The sequence below is a fragment of the Scardinius erythrophthalmus genome, assembly GCF_964197995.2.
Source record: "Scardinius erythrophthalmus genome assembly, chromosome: 17".
Lineage (NCBI taxonomy): Eukaryota > Metazoa > Chordata > Actinopteri > Cypriniformes > Leuciscidae > Scardinius > Scardinius erythrophthalmus.
The window spans coordinates 11,011,350-11,030,796 of NC_138237.1; the positions used below are offsets into that span (position 1 = coordinate 11,011,350).

General features: G+C 38.4%; 1 protein-coding gene across 1 annotated transcript in view; it reads right to left on the minus strand.

Annotated features, from left to right (window-relative positions):
- The window catches only part of hcn1 (hyperpolarization activated cyclic nucleotide-gated potassium channel 1), a gene marked incomplete at its 5' end in the record, with an annotated part of 100,205 nt that overhangs the window by 53,028 nt on the left and 27,730 nt on the right, over positions 1–19,447 (minus strand). The window contains one exon of the mRNA XM_081390703.1: positions 243–404. Coding sequence (XP_081246829.1) covers positions 243–404 — 162 coding nt within the window. The remainder of the gene's footprint in view (positions 1–242; positions 405–19,447) is intronic.

The window sequence follows — 19,447 nt, forward strand, 5'->3', positions numbered from 1 at the left end:
ATGTGAACATTTCACATGTCATCTCGTAATTACGGTAATTCTGACACTATGTGAATGCAACATGTATTTACTGTCATTACCAAGTTTCTTAATGAAGAGCAGTTAAACATTTAGAGAACACTTTCACTAAATCGTGTCTTATCCTCTGATCAAATGATCATTTTGACCTGATCCAGTATTTGGTCCAAAATAAAAATGACAAAATAGTTCTGAAAGAGTAATGAAAAGTTTTGAATACTTACAACCATACCGTTTAAGGACACCCAGCAATCAGGAGGGAAGTCTTGCAGGAGGGGCACCAGGAACTGCAGGCATCCGTCCCAGTGACACAGCAACAACATCATGCCAATCAGATTAAAGATTCTTACCACAGCACTCGCCAGGTCATACGTCATATGAAAAATCTGGAGGAGGAACACAAGGAGAACAAGGTCAGTGGTTTCATTAAAGAATTAGCTTTTGGACAGGATGGTGTTTTGTTGAGTAACACAATCACTATTTTGCATATTGATAAAACAGGATGTCATGTGACACTGAAGAGTGGAGTAATGGCTGCTAAAAATTCAGCTTTGTTATCAAATGAATTATATTTAAAATATAATTAAATAGAAAATTGTAATTATTCTTACCAATATTACAGATTTGATTTTTTTTATCAAATAAATGCAGCCTTTTTTTTTATTCCATACCGATTTTACCGATTGCTAGGCAGCCTGGACACCATGGACCAGATTTTCCCCTGAAAAAGGGAACCAATCACAGAACGGGGAGGGAGTAGCAAGACGATGACTACACCGAAGCAGTTTGTTTATATCTATGGATTCAACATGGCATCAGACGCGAAGTTACCTTCTACCCTCATGTTTATCTTTAACAAAAGGCAATATTCGCTGAACACCATCGTGTACAAATAAATCTCTGACCCAACGTGTTCTTCCTCGTCGAATTTCTGTCACTCTACATACGTCATCTGGTATAACTGAAACGATTGGCTATGAGCTACGTACAGGCGCATTTGATAGACATTCATAGCACCCAATAAACGGCTCTGGGCATTCGTAAACCACGCCTCAAATACGAGAAAATGAATATGTGGTTTCCAGACCAAGTCTCGAATGAGACTTGGTCTGACGTTAGCCAGGCTAGCAGCCTTGATAAGCATAAGAGAGTTCTTTCTAAAATATATATTAAAAAAAATCCAACCCCAAACTTTTGAATTGTAGTAGCCTATGTATTTTTATATTTTCCCCACAGGGCCATGGGATTTACAACAGTCATTTCAGAGTTGAAATATTATGAAAAGTTTTTCTTTGTATGAATAACATGCAATGATGAATCTTGTACAATAGCCTAAATCAGGAACATTTCTTAAGAAAGTAAATTTGGTAAATTTAATTTTGTCTATAACAACTCGTTCACACAGTCAGACTTGACAACCACATTTCCTTACAGATGTGAGTCTCGAAACATCCTGTTCAAATAGCAACTTATCGTAGCGTCTCGAATAGGCTACTGTCTCTGTCTGTATGAATGAACGTGCAACTGGAGTCAAGCCCCTATTCCCTACCGGTATAACCATACCGACAGTGACCAAAGTCATATCCAATATGGCGACATCCATAAAACTGAAAAGTTTTATCACTTTTGATACGACAAGAGTCCAATTAGGCCGAAAGTTCTTCCGTCAGATGATCTTCAATAACTGACCGGAGCTAGAGTATTGCGGTTGTATTAAGGACTCTAATACAGGACTGACAACCATATTCTGTTGCTGTTTGAACGTGGCCTAAGTAAGACTGAAATGCTGCTAAATAAGCCTTCAAAGTAGCCTGTTTCCTGCTCTATACTCTCCCTTACACTTCTTAATAACCCGTGTGATGTTTCTGCATTACTATGTAGACAGGGCTGAGAATGTCATGCCTTTTCACCTCTTTGTAGATTTATATTGCTAATAATGCAGTGAGAATAGAGCATCACGGGAGCACAGCATCATCTCCGAATCGACAAGTCACTGCCCTGGAGGATTCAAAACAATTATGTTTGAACCCAGACAACAGTCAACACAAAAGAAGATTTGTTATCCATCTCATCTTCGCCTACTAAAAGGTCTGATACTTAATATCTCTGCATCAATAAAACTGCAGTAAAAAAGGGCTGTTCTATATTCCGCAGCGGTTCTCAATTGGTTTTGCTTCAGGGTTTCAGGGTGCATCATGATGCTACATTTTTATGGTAAATCAGCTTGGTTTTGTAAACCGATAAACAACATCAGGAGAGGGATTTACCAGATTGGAACAAACACTGGGCCGAATATTTAAAACACAGTACATAAAAAGAGTGATCCTTCTCACCTTAAAAAGCATACTTATTTTTGCTAAGTATGGACAATTTCATGGTAATTTGCATTTTATTATTTGCATAGCATTGTTGTAATAGACCTGATGCTTGTTTTGGTCACGACCCACCAGTTGAGAACCACTGAGAACACCGCCAACATGCACTTTAGGTACGCTTACACACGATTGCAAGAGTCCCTTTCTTTCTCAGTGAACGTCTGGGATATTTGCATGTGTTTTGAGCAAAGGTAGATTTGGTTTGAGTTTCACAAGAGCGATACAGCCAGGAGGCGAGAGAGGAAGATACAAAACAGGGGACGTGGTCTGAAATGATATGAGATTACATATAAACACGGCAGATGATTAGTCATATGCAAACTACATTGTGTGCTGGCACAACAGAGACTCAGAGGGGTGAAAGGCTTTGAATGCCGAAAAAATCAATTCAGGCTTGGCAAGATGCAAGCGGGTGGCAGTTTTAAACAGAGTGAAATAATGCAGAGAAATGGATAGGGGAAGTGTATGTGTGCGTGTGAAAGAGATACACATATATTCTTGTTTTGTTTTGCTGCTTATTCTGTGTAGTCGACCGAAAGAGATCGTGGTTGTTATATAACTCACATTGCCTCTTTTTTAAACTTAGACTAACACAACTTCTCAGACAATTCACAACCAGATAATTGCATTTTACTCCCGTAATGTGACATTTTTCTGGGTGAAACAGGATTTTCAAGGAGTAAAAATGCATGGCAGGACTTGATCTTATTTACTGCGAATTGAATGAATTAGGAAGTGGTCTCTGTATGACAGGTCAATTTAGGGGTTGGAAAATAAGAGGAATTGGAGATGTCAGACAAAAGAAAGTATTCTTTTTGTAAAAGATTACAGTACAAATATAAACTTTTTTTTCTGTTTGCAATAACATGCACTGATGTATATGGGATGCATATTTAAAAAGTACTAAGAGATCATTTTAATCAACCCAGGTTAATTGGAAAAATGTGCCTTCTGTGATTTTCTGCGAAATTATATTATGTTGCCCCTTGCACTTTTCGCAACACTTTCATGTCCAGTGAAATGTCCAGCGAGTAGCATTAAAGGTGAATTTAGTTTGATCTGAAACAGATGAACATGAATCTGGCAACGTTTTATGTTGGTTTGTTGTAGGTAACAAGTGCAATGCTATACCATGTATTTTGTTGGTGTTTTACTGGCACTAGAGTTCATTTCAGCTGGAAACTACAGTGAATTGTATGTTTAGGTAAGTTTTTGGAAAAATGGCGATTATATATGGAACTATTTCAATGAGCCTATGCTGATTTCATATTGACTTTTTAAGAGCATGCCACTTCACTGCTATGAAATATTCTGACATTGCAATTCAGGATGAAACTTTTAAACATAACCTCCCATCCAACATGAATAAAGAGACCGATTCTCTTGGTTAATCAAACAAGCTCATGTTATAGCTTAGTAGTGCAATCGTCCATCGTTAGCGAACGGCATGGGATAAAAGGTTTCAACAGCCCTGGCTCAGAACAAAGCCGATCTTCTCTCCTGAATGCATCCGTGGGCACCCTCACTAATTCAGCCATCCCTCATTTGCATGAAAAGCCCATTAACTCCACACATCTCTCAGTTTCTTTTCTATCCGGGACAGTTATTTCATTATACAGCCCTGGCCGGAGAAACTCAATACTTACCACCTCAAAAAAGATCTCTACTTATGTTTTTTCCAGCTTCAGTGTTAACTGGTTTTGCATGATAAACCCTGTGTTGCGGTGGAGATTTCCCCTGCCAAATTAAGGTAGGATTTGAAGCTGAAAGTAATTGTTATCTATGTCTATGAAATTGCTCTTGCTCTCCACATACGGCTGGAATTACTAAGGTGTGAATTTGATGTCGTTTTAATGGCCGCTTATGGTATGGGCCTGCACGCTGCGGTGATGGGTTAAGTTCATTTTATGCTCCACAAAACCCACAGTAAGATGTGGTGACCTTTTGTAGTCTCTCACACTATTTTTGAGTTACCGCAAAGAAGCTGAGGCGTCATTATGTGTTAACAGAACAGACTGGCAAACTGTCTTGGCAGATTTCTATTATAGTTTGATGCTTGTAATGTGATACAGAAGCATTTCTTTATGAAATACAGAGGGTGTTGAATTTCTTTCGTCACAAATACATTTTACTAATGAGAACTGATATTTGAACTCATATGTCCATATATCTTCATACTCAAGAAAACATCCAAATTAACCATATTTACTTTCTCAAATGTCCCTGGTCTAATTGTCAATGGTTTAATCAAAATATAATTACTTTCTATACCTTATAGTCATGTACCCAATGCCATGAGGGTGGAGAAAAAGCCTGCCCTACATCATTTCCTGCTTTTTTACTCTAAAATACATTACATTATGGAAGTTAAATGTGTTGTGAATGTAGCTCCATGCCTTTAAAGTGTGTCATAGCAACATAGCAACAGTGCCTCAGTCAATGGTGTGAGTTTGGGGCGGGGCTGTCTCTCTTTTTTTTAACCAATGGCAGAAGGGAGTGGTTTGAACTGTTTGAAACCCTTATCCCAATTTGGTGAATTAAGTGACACAGACATTATATACTTTAATTTTTTTTTTAAAGTCTTATGTCTAAGAGTCAAATCCAGTGGCACCTCCTAATTTAAAGCTGTAATAGTCATTGAGCTGTGGGATCAAGAATATTGTCAAAACACATTAACCTTCAAATTGGCCTGTGGAAATCTTATATACATATGACTAGCATTGTATCTATATTGGTTTTCCGGGTCATGTAAATACACCTCATGGGACTGACAAACAATATCAGGAAGTGCTGACATGGAAAAGGCCCTCAAAGCCAATGAATCAATCCAATCTTGAAGCAATATTCTTCTGGTGAGGAGTATAACTAAAAACCTTACACAAGTATGCAAAGAAGACACTATGTTTAGCCAATGCACTGCAAGTGTGCGGCACGGTTAAACATATTTAACATGCACCCTTGCATTGCTCTATAGTGGTAACAAGTCCAGTAACAAGTGGTAATTTTAAAGCAAATGTGTTGTTATTCAAGTAGCTCGCTATAGACATGCTGACAATGTTCTGTAGCTAACTTTAACTATCTTTCTCTACAAGATTATCCTCAAACTATTGCTCTGCCATGCCATTTTTTGACCTGAAAGGGAAAACTAGCTGTAGAAGGAAGCTGTTTATGTTAATGTCTGTAGTAGCAACTGTAGTATGGTTGCCTTGTGGAATCCATACTTGTTGGCTTATGAATTGATTTCTGACACATTTTGGAGATAGATGTGTCTGCATTCACATTGTCATGTATTCTTCATGACTTAACAGTTAAAATGTTGTATTTCTAGGCTAAATGTCCGAGTTTGAGTCGTAGGGTGGTTGGAGGTGATTCACCAACATGAGAGCTACTGAGATCCTAATTGCATTTTATCCCCATTCTACCCTTGAACAAAGCAATTAACCCCAGGTTTCTCCAAAGGGACCATTTCCGCGATTGTTTTCCTGTAAGTCACTTTGGATAAAAGAGTTAGCTCAATTGTATTAGCAATTTCGCCATATAAAATAATAATAGCTTAAAGACATTATTTTGGAGTTTACATAAAAATAATGTGTGTTATATTTTTTCCTTCAGGTTTCCGCTTTGATCTCTATAACAAACAACAGCGTTGTGTAGAAGCAAAGCACTATGGGAATGCGAACCAACAACACTCAATTAATGCTCAAGGTTACTGGTGGAAGGGCACACAGCACTTAAAAGATCAGACCACCAGCATCAGATAACCCCTACCAGGCACTGCCACGGACACGGATCGAACACATGAGCCAGTCCAGAGTCCAGACATTCTGCAGTCTCATTACCGTCCGCCAGGTGAAAATCATACGTCTGAAGTACACTGTCTACAAGCTGCTTGATTTGAGGTATTATACTTGGTGTTTGGATTTTGTTCAAATCTATAGCCCGAAGTGTGAAAAATAGTAATAGTGAGTCTTGCCTTACAGTCTATTTCATAAAACAATCATAAACAATTAAACAAATAATTTTAAAACAGGGGTGTTTAATCTTTTACATTTAATTATTTGAATCAATTTATTTAAGTATTCAATTATTAAATTATATATTCAAAAAGTAAAGTTTTTTTGCACAATTTTATTTTATAAACTTTTCCATGGACCCCCCAGCTTCCAGTCTCAAAACCCCTTTTTTAGGTCACATGTCTCCTGATGACACAGTTTTCGAATTTGAATAGCTACTCAGTATTTACTCATACTTATAAATGTAAAGTGAGATTGATGTTTCTTTCAAACGAGCAGCTGTAGAGGAGCAGATGAACAAACCAAATGGAGTAGGAGGAATAGACATAAAAAAGAAAGAAAAATAGTTTACAATGGTAATAAGTAGGCAATGGAGTCAAGCAGAGAGATCGGTGAATGCCAGAGCAAGCCTTGGGCGCTCTACACTTACTTAATATCAATTATTCTCCAGCTCGCTCTCCTTCTCAAACTAGTCTGTTTATCTTTCTGTTCTCCTCTTGGTTTGTGGTGTTTGGAGGCAGATTCCTCTAGTTAGTGATTTGATTGTGTATCAGTTGCATCCTCCATAATGGTGTTATCTGTCCCGGATGTATAAACCTCAGTGGGTTTGTAAGTCGTGTTCCACTGTGCCCTAGTGCCTCATGGGAAGTATGATCAGGCTTCTGAGAGCAGTGTATCCTAAGGCAAAGGTCTCCCAGAGGAATGCAACCAAATTAATGCATTTCTGTGATGACAACTCTCAGTGTGTTTGGCATGGTAATGGATATGGCAATGTTGATGTTTGGTCTTGGCGGAATAGATCTGCTACACTGCTGCTGCTGTTGGTTATTGCTACTGCCGATACATAAACAACACACAAGTAAAACATGCTGCTGCTGTACAATATAGCATACGATCTATACAGGTGGAGCTGGGGAAGAAGGAGGGTTTCTGAAAGTGCTGCAACTGCTACAGCAAATGCTGAACTAGCATTTTAAGATTGAGCAGTGAGCTCATTGGCTACTGATACAGCAGGAACCAATCAGCTGTGCCCTACAGAGAATGATGTGATTGCATACAGATTGAGTTAAGGACCTCTCAGCCTGTGACATCCAGGGTTTCATGACATAACTTTGTATATGCAAGTATTGTTTTTTTCCCTTTTGTCTTCTTTATATATGTTTCTCTTATGTACAGTATGTTTACTATGGTAACCATTGATTGGTAACTAACTATGGTCAATTTTCATACTACAAAAAAAATACAAATACTTAAATACATTATCCCCCCAAAAAAGGTCAAATGTTGTTGGGTCACTTATAATTAGAGATCGACCGATATGGATTTTTTAGTGCCGATGCCGATACCGATTTTTTTTCATCAGCATTAGCCGATGACCGATACGGGCTGCCGATTTTCTTGGGCCGATATTTGGAGCCGATACTGCATTTGCTCACTCAATTTAAATCATAAAAATGACACAATGATGATAACAAATGTTACAAGTCTCAATTTAAAAAAGGAACATTTATTGAACTTAAAAAAAAAAAACAATATTTGACAAATATTAAAAACGTGAGGTAGAACAAGTAAAAAATACTTCAGTGCTAAAATTACTGAAAATAAATATTTAAGCATAATTCAAATTCTTTAAGTAAATTCTGAAATAAATATTTAAGCATGAATAAAATAATTACACTATTGCACACAGTAGCAACAAGCAAGCAGCATAATAAACTGTCTTTGCTATGCAGCCATGAACTGCGCTCTCCATGATGACATGGAGGAAGGATTAATTTATTTCCTGCCCTTTACGACTACATATATTTCTGGAGATGAGAAATAAAAACCCGCCCTGTCCAGCTATGATCAGCTGTTCGGCCGAGTATTCGATGCTGTCGTATTATTCCACCACGCTTGCGGCATTCTGAAAAGTTGAGATGTTTTTATCTCGATGCGGCGCGGACGCGCTTGGAAAAAACAAGCGCGTCGCTTCCATTATGAGCGCGCATACATTTGAATTAATGAACTTGAGCGCGCAAAAGACGCGATATGTGAACAGGCCCTAAAAAATGTATTTGTTTTCATCTCAACACGGCATAGGAGCGCCTGGACAAACGAGCGCGCTGCATCGCATGCGTGTCGCAACCGCGACGCTTCTTTTATGAGCACACGTCCAAACCTCAGCCAGGTGGTCGCTGAATAAAACTCCCACAAATATCACAGAACAACGTCGGCATTATTTAATCCTATGACCAGTGTTCGTAACAGCTGCCGTATGCATATGGATAGCCTCAAACTTAGCTATTTGCAGCTCCCTAAATACAATGACAAGCATTTTTATAGGCATTCGCGTTTTCCATTTGGACCCACAAACTTGCTTAGTTGCACGCACATATAGAGCAACGTGTTTCCACTTTTATGGTGTAAAAGTGTATGGCAATATTTCAGCTAAGTCAAACAGTTAAAAGATGCTTTGAAAGTTTCAAACTTGCCGTTGTCTTGAAGAGGCTTTCCAGCACTCTGCTAGTGTGGGAGGGGCAGTGCATGGGCTGCACGTGAACTGCAGCGTCTCCAGCAACACAGAGCTGCCTGCGCGCGGACGCCTGTCTGTAAATAATGCCGGGAAAAAACTATCGGCGAACACAGCAGCCGCGTATCGGCCGATGCCGATACACGTCAAACCCGCAAATATCGGCCCGATTTATCGGCCGACCGATATATCGGTCGATCACTACTTATAATAGCGATACAACATAGTAATTTTGAGAGGTTCATTCTGTGGATTAAACTAGAACCAGTAAAAAGAATCTGCATTTGCTTTAAGGTAAATGCATGTTAAATCCAATCAGTTTATGAACACATTTTCAACCTAGGCTGATTGAAAACATGCCTCTACTAACATTTCAGAAAAACTTCAAAACCTATACATACAAATCATATTAAACTAATACATGGTTACGTTTAGAGGATGGTTTAGTTTATGTGGCACTTTATTTTCAAATGAGAGCATTAATCTTTTAGCGCCAGCCACTCACCATTTCATTTCCATACTGATGAAATATATACTGAATATGCTGAATTGGTCATTTGTTTTGAATAAAACTGAATGTACTTTTTGTGCCACTCACTAGACGTTTCAGTTTGAAAGTATCGTGAAACACGCAAGAAACGACAGAAATGTCGCCAGGCGCATGTTTTTCCAAAAAGACTGTGTTGCACGTTTTACTGAAAATCTCGTTAATCACATCAATCTCCCATTTATTCCTATGCAAACCTGATGAACTGTTAAACCAGAATTCTGTAGGAACCGCTGCTCAAGCTCCACACTTTCTCTTGTTTTCCTCTCTATTCGTCTTCTCGATCTCCTTCTGTATCTCCACACTCTTTCTTTCTCTCCTCCCACCGCTGTCTCTGGGAATGGCTCGGGCAACAGCAGTGATACAGTAGAGGCTTCTGTAACTCTATTAATCTGCCCGTGCGAGAGATACTGTAGCGGTGTACAGTGCACAAGGGCTAAAATTAGCCAACGGCTGTGAGGCCTGATGTTTCACAGCGCCCTGACCCATCACCATTCCTGCACTATCTCACACACACGCATGCTTAGTACACTCACACACCGCTAAAACACATATCATCGCAGACTATATCTGTACTAACATACATGAAGAATCGCACTCAAAGGTACACATCCAGGGTCCAAAATGAACACTTTCTAAGTACCAAATATGTGCAAAAATTTACCAATTTAACTAGTAATTTTAATGTTTTTGTTATAGGTGCAGTTTTATTGAGATATAGAGACAACACAGTATGGCTCAATCCCAGAATGCAATGTGACAAGGTCAGTAGTCATTTCCATGTAAGATGACAGACAGAAATGTCATATTTGTGTTAAAATGTGTCATAATTTAGTCCCAGTATGCACTGCATTATTAGTATTGCCATAAGGGGTGAAGAACAGTCGTCTTCTATGGTCAACTACAGACAGATCAAAATTTTGAAGAAAATCTTGCTGATAAGTTAGTTAAAGTTAATGTTGGCAAGTTTATAGTTAGCTACCTAAAAAGCATCACATTTAATGGAACAGATATATGATGCTAACTTGAGTATTGACTATAAGTATATACTGCAGGTGTACAAGATCATGCACTTACGCATGCAGTGCATTAGTCAAGCATTTGTAAATTTACATAGAGCATATTTGTTTGTATAGTATGCACTCTACAGTCAAACTCATGTTGTAATGTGCATATTCAAACGAGCGCAGAGCTAACCACGAATATACTGACACAAAATTCAAATAGACACTCTCTCTCACACACACACACAGACACACACACACAAATATAAGCTAACAACATCTAAGGGTTTAACGGCTGCTTTAAGACCAAAAAAAGACAGGAAAAGTTATAAATAAATAAAAAGAAAAGATTAACAGGAAGACACACGTTAGCCTATTAGCATTGCTAATGTTACATAGTAGGCTGCTGGATGGATGCAGAGTGACCTTGACAGCTGCCTGGGTGCTATTCGTCACCTAAACCTAACTGAAAACACAACACAGTGGAAAAAGGAGGGAATTGTGAAAAGAGTGATCATAATTATGATCAAAACTACATTAGCTTTGCTGAACTGAAATTAGCACTAATGGCAGTAAAACAACAACATGTGTTCTTTTTCACACAAATTGGGGCAGATTATTGATTAAAGTCTTATTTTTGTGTGGTTTATTCATGACGTATAAGCTTGCTCTGTAGCTCACCTGGTACAGCACTGCACATGAACATGAACAAAGCGCTCGGGTACAAATCCAGTGAAACACAAGTCATGATAAAAGACACTTTGGCAGCGTTGCAAAACGAGCAACGTAATCATTTTGCGGAAATGCTGCCCCAGGCACGTTGTTTCCAGTGACCCTGTGTTGCTATATAAATATCACAGGACAAGGAGAGATAGAGAGAGATTTGTAGATGATAAAGAGACATTCCGATTGTCTCAATCAGATTTGCGTATGTGAATCTCTAATCCTCATTAAAGAGTATATTAGTCAGTTCACAGTAAGCAAACTCATTCTAACAGAATTAGCTGTATCTTCATAACATCTCTGTTTAGAGACACTTCATGCATAAAAGCGTACTTCATCATTTGAACATTTCTTATGCTGACATAGCTTCTGTTACTCTAACTGGACATTGTGTATGTGTATAACCTCTATTAAAAGGTTATCAAGGATTAACAGGGACTGATTTGCTGGGATTAAAATCCACGACTTGACTCATTACAATGACAAAGGAAGAAAATAGCTGCAGGTATGTCCTTCCTTTGTTATTCCCCGAAAAAATCTGGTGTCGTTTCTAAATACTGAGGCCCCAAAATGTATTCAGAAGTAGTTTGCAATATACATACAGGTGTATATATATATATATCTTTAATTAGCAGTGGAAATCTTGAAATACAGTAAGAACCATATTAGTGGTATAACATTATGTTGATGTGTTCGGCTTTATGCAGCCATATTTTGCTTACTGATTTAAGATGCATCTTGTGTGAGAATCTTTACACAATCTAACAAGCTAAATGAAGTGGAAGGGCTTTGCGCAGAAGAGGAAATGTGACTCACTGCGTTTGCTTTGAGGGGTTCTTACTGTTCTAGAGGAAGACGGCTTTTTACAGTGTGCCTGGCAAACTGCCTGCGCTCCGTGAGGGCTTGTGAACCGGACCCCCATGGGGTGACAGAGAATGGGCTAGAACTTTGAGCGCAGCCTCACCGGCTGTCATTAAACCTTCTGATTCAGCCCATCACGGAGCCATTTAGCACTTTCATGTCCTACTCACACCGACCTGACAGTCTTACAGAGAAGAGAACCAATGGGTGGCCTATGCTGTCAGTGAAATATGTGTGAGAAATACGGAAAAAGGAAAGATGAGGGATTTATTGTGGGGAGGGGGAATAGTGATAGATGGAGTGAAAAGCACTGAATAAAAGAACATTAAAACCGCACAAGAAGGTCTTGTCGATATATTTAGCGGTATTGTCTTCATTGTTTGGTGTGTGTGTTTTTTTTTTTTTTGGGGGGGGGGGGGGGTATGTGTGTAATATGTGCTAAATTGTGAATAATTATTATTTTTTTAATAAAAAAAAAAACGCACAAGAAGTAGAGGAAAATGTGAGGTATGAATAAAGTGAAATTGTAGGGATGCACAATATCTTCCTACCATAACAGATTTGTTTATGTATTACATCAGTTGATTTTGGATATACTGTGTATATCATCAGATAATGGATATTTAATGTTGTATTTTGATATTAAAATGTCCTATTTTGACATTTATATTATCTAATGCTCAAAACCCTAATTTACTGTACACTGTTAAATGTAATCTCAAAATGAATATCCATTTTTATACTGTAAATTAGAATATTTTGTTGCCTAAATTCACTAGAAGCATTATTTTACAGATTTTTTTTTTATATATATATAAATGGGGGGGGGGCTGTCTCTTTAAGAGGAATGTAACTCTAAAAAACACAGTTTTATGATGCATGCACATACACAAACACACAATGTAGTGTTTACTAAGCTCAGACCTATAGTAGAAATGCCATGTAACAGTCCAGACTTTACAACTAGGAGGCAGTTTTCTCTGATGAGTCCCTGATGTTATTCAGTGACTAGAGACATTATTAATTCAAGCCAAAGTAACAATCAATGAAAACATTCCTTCAGTCGCTGCCGTGTGTGTGTGTAAAGGACTTGGCATCTCAACCCTGCCGGCTATGTTTTACCTCAGAGTACAAAACATCTGACACTTCGATTACTGAAGTTCAAAAGCTTCGTGAAGAGAAAGGCAGCTGATCGAAAGGTCATCTCGCTGCAGCATTTTTCACCAACAGAATAAATGCATTTTCTTTCTTCGGAAACACAGAAAAGGTCTGCAAAAGTTCAGGAGTTGTCAGAGCATCATTATTCAGTGTGCTGAAATCTGGGACATCCTGCTGAATTTTAATGGATCAGATGAGCGTGAGGGGAAGAGGGCAGAGCGGTTTATTCTCTTTGATAAGAAATGGGATATTTAGTAAGCCTACTTGTAAACATTGTTTTTCGCCATAATCTGGCTTCCCCACTCGGTTAAGAATGGAACAGGCAACAAACGTGTTCCCTCACGTGTCTGTCCATCTGTCGTGCATTTCAAGCTCGCCTTATTAATGTTGTGACATTCTGATGTTTGTTACTTGGAATTGGATAAAATATCTTTATCGTATAAAATCTTTTCACATGGAACAGATATCATTCTTTAATCTTTTATCCATTAGTGGGTTTTCCTGTAAGCCACAGCATGTTTGTGATGATTTATGGCCTTTTGAAAAAGATCTTCTGTTTGTTTTGTTCTTTTGAATTATATAACCAGAATAAAAACAAGACGTCACAACATATGTAGTATCTAACTTGTTTCGAAACAATCATTGGTGGTGTTAATAATTAGCAACCAGGACACCACAGCAACCAACCAGAATGCCCTAGCACCCATGTGGACCACCCTAGCAACCGCATAGCAATACCTTAGCATCCACCCTAAACTCCCTAGCAACTGCATAATAATGCCATAGAACCAACCAGAACACGTAAGAAACAGTGTACCAGTGCCCTAGCAACCAGAACACCATGGTAACCACCCTAAACTCCCTAGCAACTGCATAGTAAAGGCCCTTTCACACCGGATGCGTAACGAAAAAGCGAATAGTTCGTGTGCGAATAGTTTGCGTCAAAACCCATCACACGAGCTGCGTAAACACGGTCTCTATCTCTATCTTTGACGATTAGCTTTCTATCCCAAATGTAGTTTAGCCTTCTAGCCAACACAGCACAGGACTATACAACGACGAAAACTATCACACAACATACTCACAGTCGTGATAACCGAGTTGGTTGGCAATGCTACGCCACACAATCATTGTCCTTGTAGTATGCGATTGGCTGAAGCCTTTTCTGTCGCCGCAAAAGAAAAAAAAAACGACATAGAAGCGAAAAAATAAGTCGTTTTTTCGCCGCAGCACATTCGCATTCGGTGTGGAAGCGCTCATTACACAAACAGCTGTTCAAAAAATAAAACCATCGCGCGAATTATTCGTCCAGTGTGAAAGGACCTTAATGCGCTAGGACAACCAACATCTAAGAAACCATGTAGCAATGCCCTAGCAACTACTTCGGCCACCCTAGGATCTGCATAGCTATGGTCTAGCAATGTAACCAACTGATATAACCTAGCAACCATATAGCAATGCCCTAACAACCACCCTGAACTCCCTAGCAACAGCATAGCAATACTCTTGAGCCACCAATCACACCTAAGAAACCATGTAGCAATGCTCTAGCAACCAGAACACCACAGCAATGCCCTAGCAACTAATCAGAACACTCTAGCAACCACATACTGTAGCAATGCCCTAGCAACCAACCAAAACACCTCAGCAGCTGTAAAAACATGAATCAGCATTGACTTTTGTGTGTTCAAGCACTGCTCGCATTTGTTCAGATATCTTCTTCAGATGTAAAAGTCAAGTTTCTTTCTGATTTTTCCCTTCTCTTCATTGGTTTGTTTCAGTACTGTGGAGGAACGTGGACTCTCGTGAAGGGTGTAAAAACACGTGCTGGGCTGGAATGAGTGCTGATGTGGAACAGAAATGATGAACGATTTTTGCTGCCTGATCTCTCCATCTTTACTTGCCCTAAGTGGCGCATCCTCCCTGCACATCTCGGTCTGGGCTGGGCCGGTCTGGGCTGCAGAGGGTCTATTTTAGTCTCAGAAGCGTGATAACCTCAACTCCTCTGCTCTTTTAATCTGAGCTGTGGCACACTGAGGCCTGAACAAGGCACAGAGCAGCTCTCTTAATTCACCCTGGCTTCTTCTTCCCATCTCGTCTATCCGTCAAAATGGTTCAAAACACTAATAAAAAGTAAGTAGATAATGTCATTCATACAATTCAAAACCCCTACACTAAATCTTGATTAATCGCATCAAACATAAAAGTTTGTATATACACGCAAACTTTTTTATGGTGACTTTCAAAGGAGAGAACTAAAACAGATACTTTACAAACCTATCAATAATAACATGAGACACGAGGCCCATGTTACATTAGCAGCTTACATTGTATGTTATTTTAAAACCAGCCTTGTGTGGAAGGTTTCTAAAACAAACACTGAAACCTATCATGCCCAAGTCCTCATATTTCAATGCCAAACAGACCTTACTTATGGTCTGAGGGTAGAGGCAATCGATTCTTGGATGTAACACAAGAACATGGGACAAAACAACAACACAAACTGCTAGCTTCTGTTAAAATAGCTTTACTCCATTTACCACTTACAGGGCCGACGCTAGCGGGGCGAAAGGAGGTGACGATTCTGGCCCCATGATTTCAATCGAGGGGGAACATCAAAATGGGGGGCATCCACCCTGGAACTTGATTTAAAGTGAGCCCACAGCAACAGCCTGCATCAGGGCCCCGGATAACCCAGCCACCCCAGACTGTGTACACTCATTAGCAGCAAGCAACGATGATATCAAACTTCACATTTTAAAAATAAATCTGTTTTCTATGACCTAGAGGCCTAAATTCTGTGCACAGCTTTCATTTTTGATATATTTATATCAAATATCTGGCCTCTGCTCAGTTAATTTGTTATACGTGTAACATTAAACTAGGTAGATCTTGTTCAAGCTTCCCGTTTTCATTGATGTATCATTCTGTACATCTTCAACATGAACAATAAGAGCTATTAAAAATGCAGCTACGGGAAAGCTGGATCGATTCAATTCTTTCATATAGTACAAGTCTAATATAGCCATAATACAGTGGACGATTTATTTATTTGCCAATGTTTACATTGATTAGCAGTCTTTCTTAAATCAAGGAAAAATATAGTCACATGGGCATCGCATACAGAAAATAACGATAAAGGAACATATGTTAACATGCTAATAGTGCTGGTTGACCGATCATTTTTAAGGTGAAACACCCCTGGTGAATATGGTAAGATATTACCATGCTTGCAAAAAAAAAAATTGCACAATTGCAAACATGTTTTTGCATAAGTTTAAATATGCAAATAAGGCCTTACCTAACTAAATATGAACTAATTTGCATACACTCCTAGAACAGAAATCTGAAAATCGGATAAAACCCTTGTTTCATTTTGTTGAGTCAAAGGTTTGTACAAAAGGGATTTTTTATATATCTTTTTATCACTCCATTGATCTATTGTAAACTAGAAAATACTGTCAACAGCCACAGGAAAAAAAAAAGAAAAAGAAAAATCACCATGTTTTAAGGATTAAAATATCATCAGGTCAATGATGAACAAAACCCTCAATAAAAAAAACTTTAGAATATAGATCGGAATAAAACTGTGAAGTTTAATTTAGTGGGGATTTCTATTAAGAAAACAGCCTTTAATACATTTATTGTAATTGAAGTCTGCAGACGCTAATAGATAAAGTGCAATAAAACAAATACTTTAAAGTGTATTTTGCACGTGTAGGGTTGTCAAATGTACTGTACCAGTACCAGTCGGTACTTAAAAAAAATTTACGGTACCAGTACCGGTAGTACCGGGTATGTTCAGTACCTGATAGATGCTACTTTCAAACTCTCTCATTCATGTTTGTTTGAGCTCACTCTTGAGCATCAAAGGTTTCTATTTACAGCGTGTATTTACAAATGTAAAATCATATCTGTTGAGCGCATGAACGCAATGGCCAATCAGAGGTGCTAGTCAGTAAGTTAGTCAGAATGCGCAGAATCCTTTCATTATAACAAACAAAGAGTAAACTACTTGTTACCGTGACAGCCCTACTTTCCACTCATCTGAAATTAGCCCCAAATCTCAAAACAGAATTGTCAAGCCTTAATCAGTTTTTTTGTCTTGTTTACCTGTAAAATATCTTTAAAACAATATAAATGTACTTTGTGTACTTGATTTCAGGGAATACACCTTGAATCAAGTGTGTTTGACTCTGAGGTGCCCATATTAGATGGAGAGACTCAGAAAGAGACAGTTATTGCCTGTTATTTCCATCTGGCAACATCACTACGATAGCCACAACCTAGAAAGCAGCCAAGACATCATCCACTATCCCTAATTATAGAGCCTAAATTACCAGAGTTAAATTATTGATCAAGGCCACAGTTAATGGTTGTGTCAGATAGTTGATCTCCCATGATTCAAATGCCAAACTCCTGATCCCAGACAACATCGCTCAGCAAGTCTGTGATCATTCACACAAATGAACATCCTCATGTGGGTCGTAATGGGAAATTCATTCCCTTCAGCACACGGGGAGGGTGTCACCTAGATCCTGTAAAACATTTCCTTCAGGCAAATATAACAGTGTGCGATGTTTGATGTAAAATGATGACCTGGCACGATCATCTTACAGGTTTGACATTTCAGCAAGTACATATGGTAAATTATTTATATCATCGGACATTTTAAAACATGAGATAAATACAGGTTAGCTACAGGATGTTGTTTTAAAGGAGGAAGCAGCCACTTAGAAGTGACTTTTTGATTACTCAATGTTATTATCAATGTTGAAAAATGTTGTGCTGCTTCACATTTTTGTAGAAACCGTGAGACATTTTTTCTCAGGATTCTTTGATGAATAGGAAGTTAAAAAAACAGCATTTATTTTAAACAGAAAGCATCCTTGCAGAATAAAAATATGAATTTCTTTAAAAAACATCTTACTGACCTAAACTTTTAAACAGTAGTGTACAAAAAATTCAACAAAAACTATGTGAATGGTGGATTACGCTGTGTAAATTTATAGGCTACATGGATTTATATGCTTTATTTCAATATTGTGACTACATTATTTAATATTTGTCACAAATACAAATGTTTGAGATGTCCATTTAATAATTAGTAAATAAAACACTGGTGCATTCAATAGGTCATGCACATACTTTATCTGCCCCCTTTTTTGACACATCTATTCTGGTTTAGTACAACCTGTATGTCATAAAACATGTTAGATAAACCTGTCAGTAAGATATTGCTGTCAAATAAACTTTTAGAGGCTTATACAAATTGAAATGTATCAGGACCACCATCTATAGTGACATTTTGGTGATAGCAATAATGTGACGACCGTGAGATCTGAGTGACAGTCAAATGTTTCAGTGATGTCTCTATCTCAAACAGACTTCTGTTAGAGACTAAAAATGTTGCTCCGCTCTGTTCTTATGTTTGGGGGGGTTCGACTGTCCTCATAGCTAAAAAAAGCATCTGAGACTGCCAGAGCTGTCTGATCTTGTATAATCAAGTCTGTGATCAAGAAACTTTTTTTTTTCATTCGTGCAGCACAATTGACGGAGAGCATCCAGGCTCAAAGGTTTCCAACACAGTCCAAACAAATCACAGCAACTATCAATGCAGGATGAAAAATGGAAACATAAAAAAATAAAAACATGAGGCTGAAATTTTGATTAGTCAGATCTTTGGGATGGCCGGTCAGTGTAGTTTTACAACTAACTAATCCATTCAGAATTTTAAAAGGAAGAAGCTACTTCATTAACCTCTAACACTTTCTTTAATCTAAATGACCATATTTAGTCATGCTGGCTTATTCATTCCAGTGAGAGTACTGTGCTGCATGCACACACACACACACACACACACGCACACAGAGAAATGCATGCAGATATCTCACTCACACACACACACACACACACACACACACACACACACACACACACACACACACACACACTGTACTGTTCCGATGACAGATTGGGCTCAGTGTAATACCAGCAGAGAGCCTAAAAGCACATTGATTTAAAAATGGCTGACATCTCTCGCTCTCTTTCTCTCTGGTGTCTTTGGGCCAGCACTGTTCCCACTTCCATGTTTAAAATGATTCTTGATCTCATGTGACATCTTTATCTCCAGAATTTCAAACATGCAGACATGTGTGGCTGGAAACATAAATTATACAATCTGGTAAAAATGATGGTGGCAATTATGCACTCATTTTGTAAATATATTCTTTCAG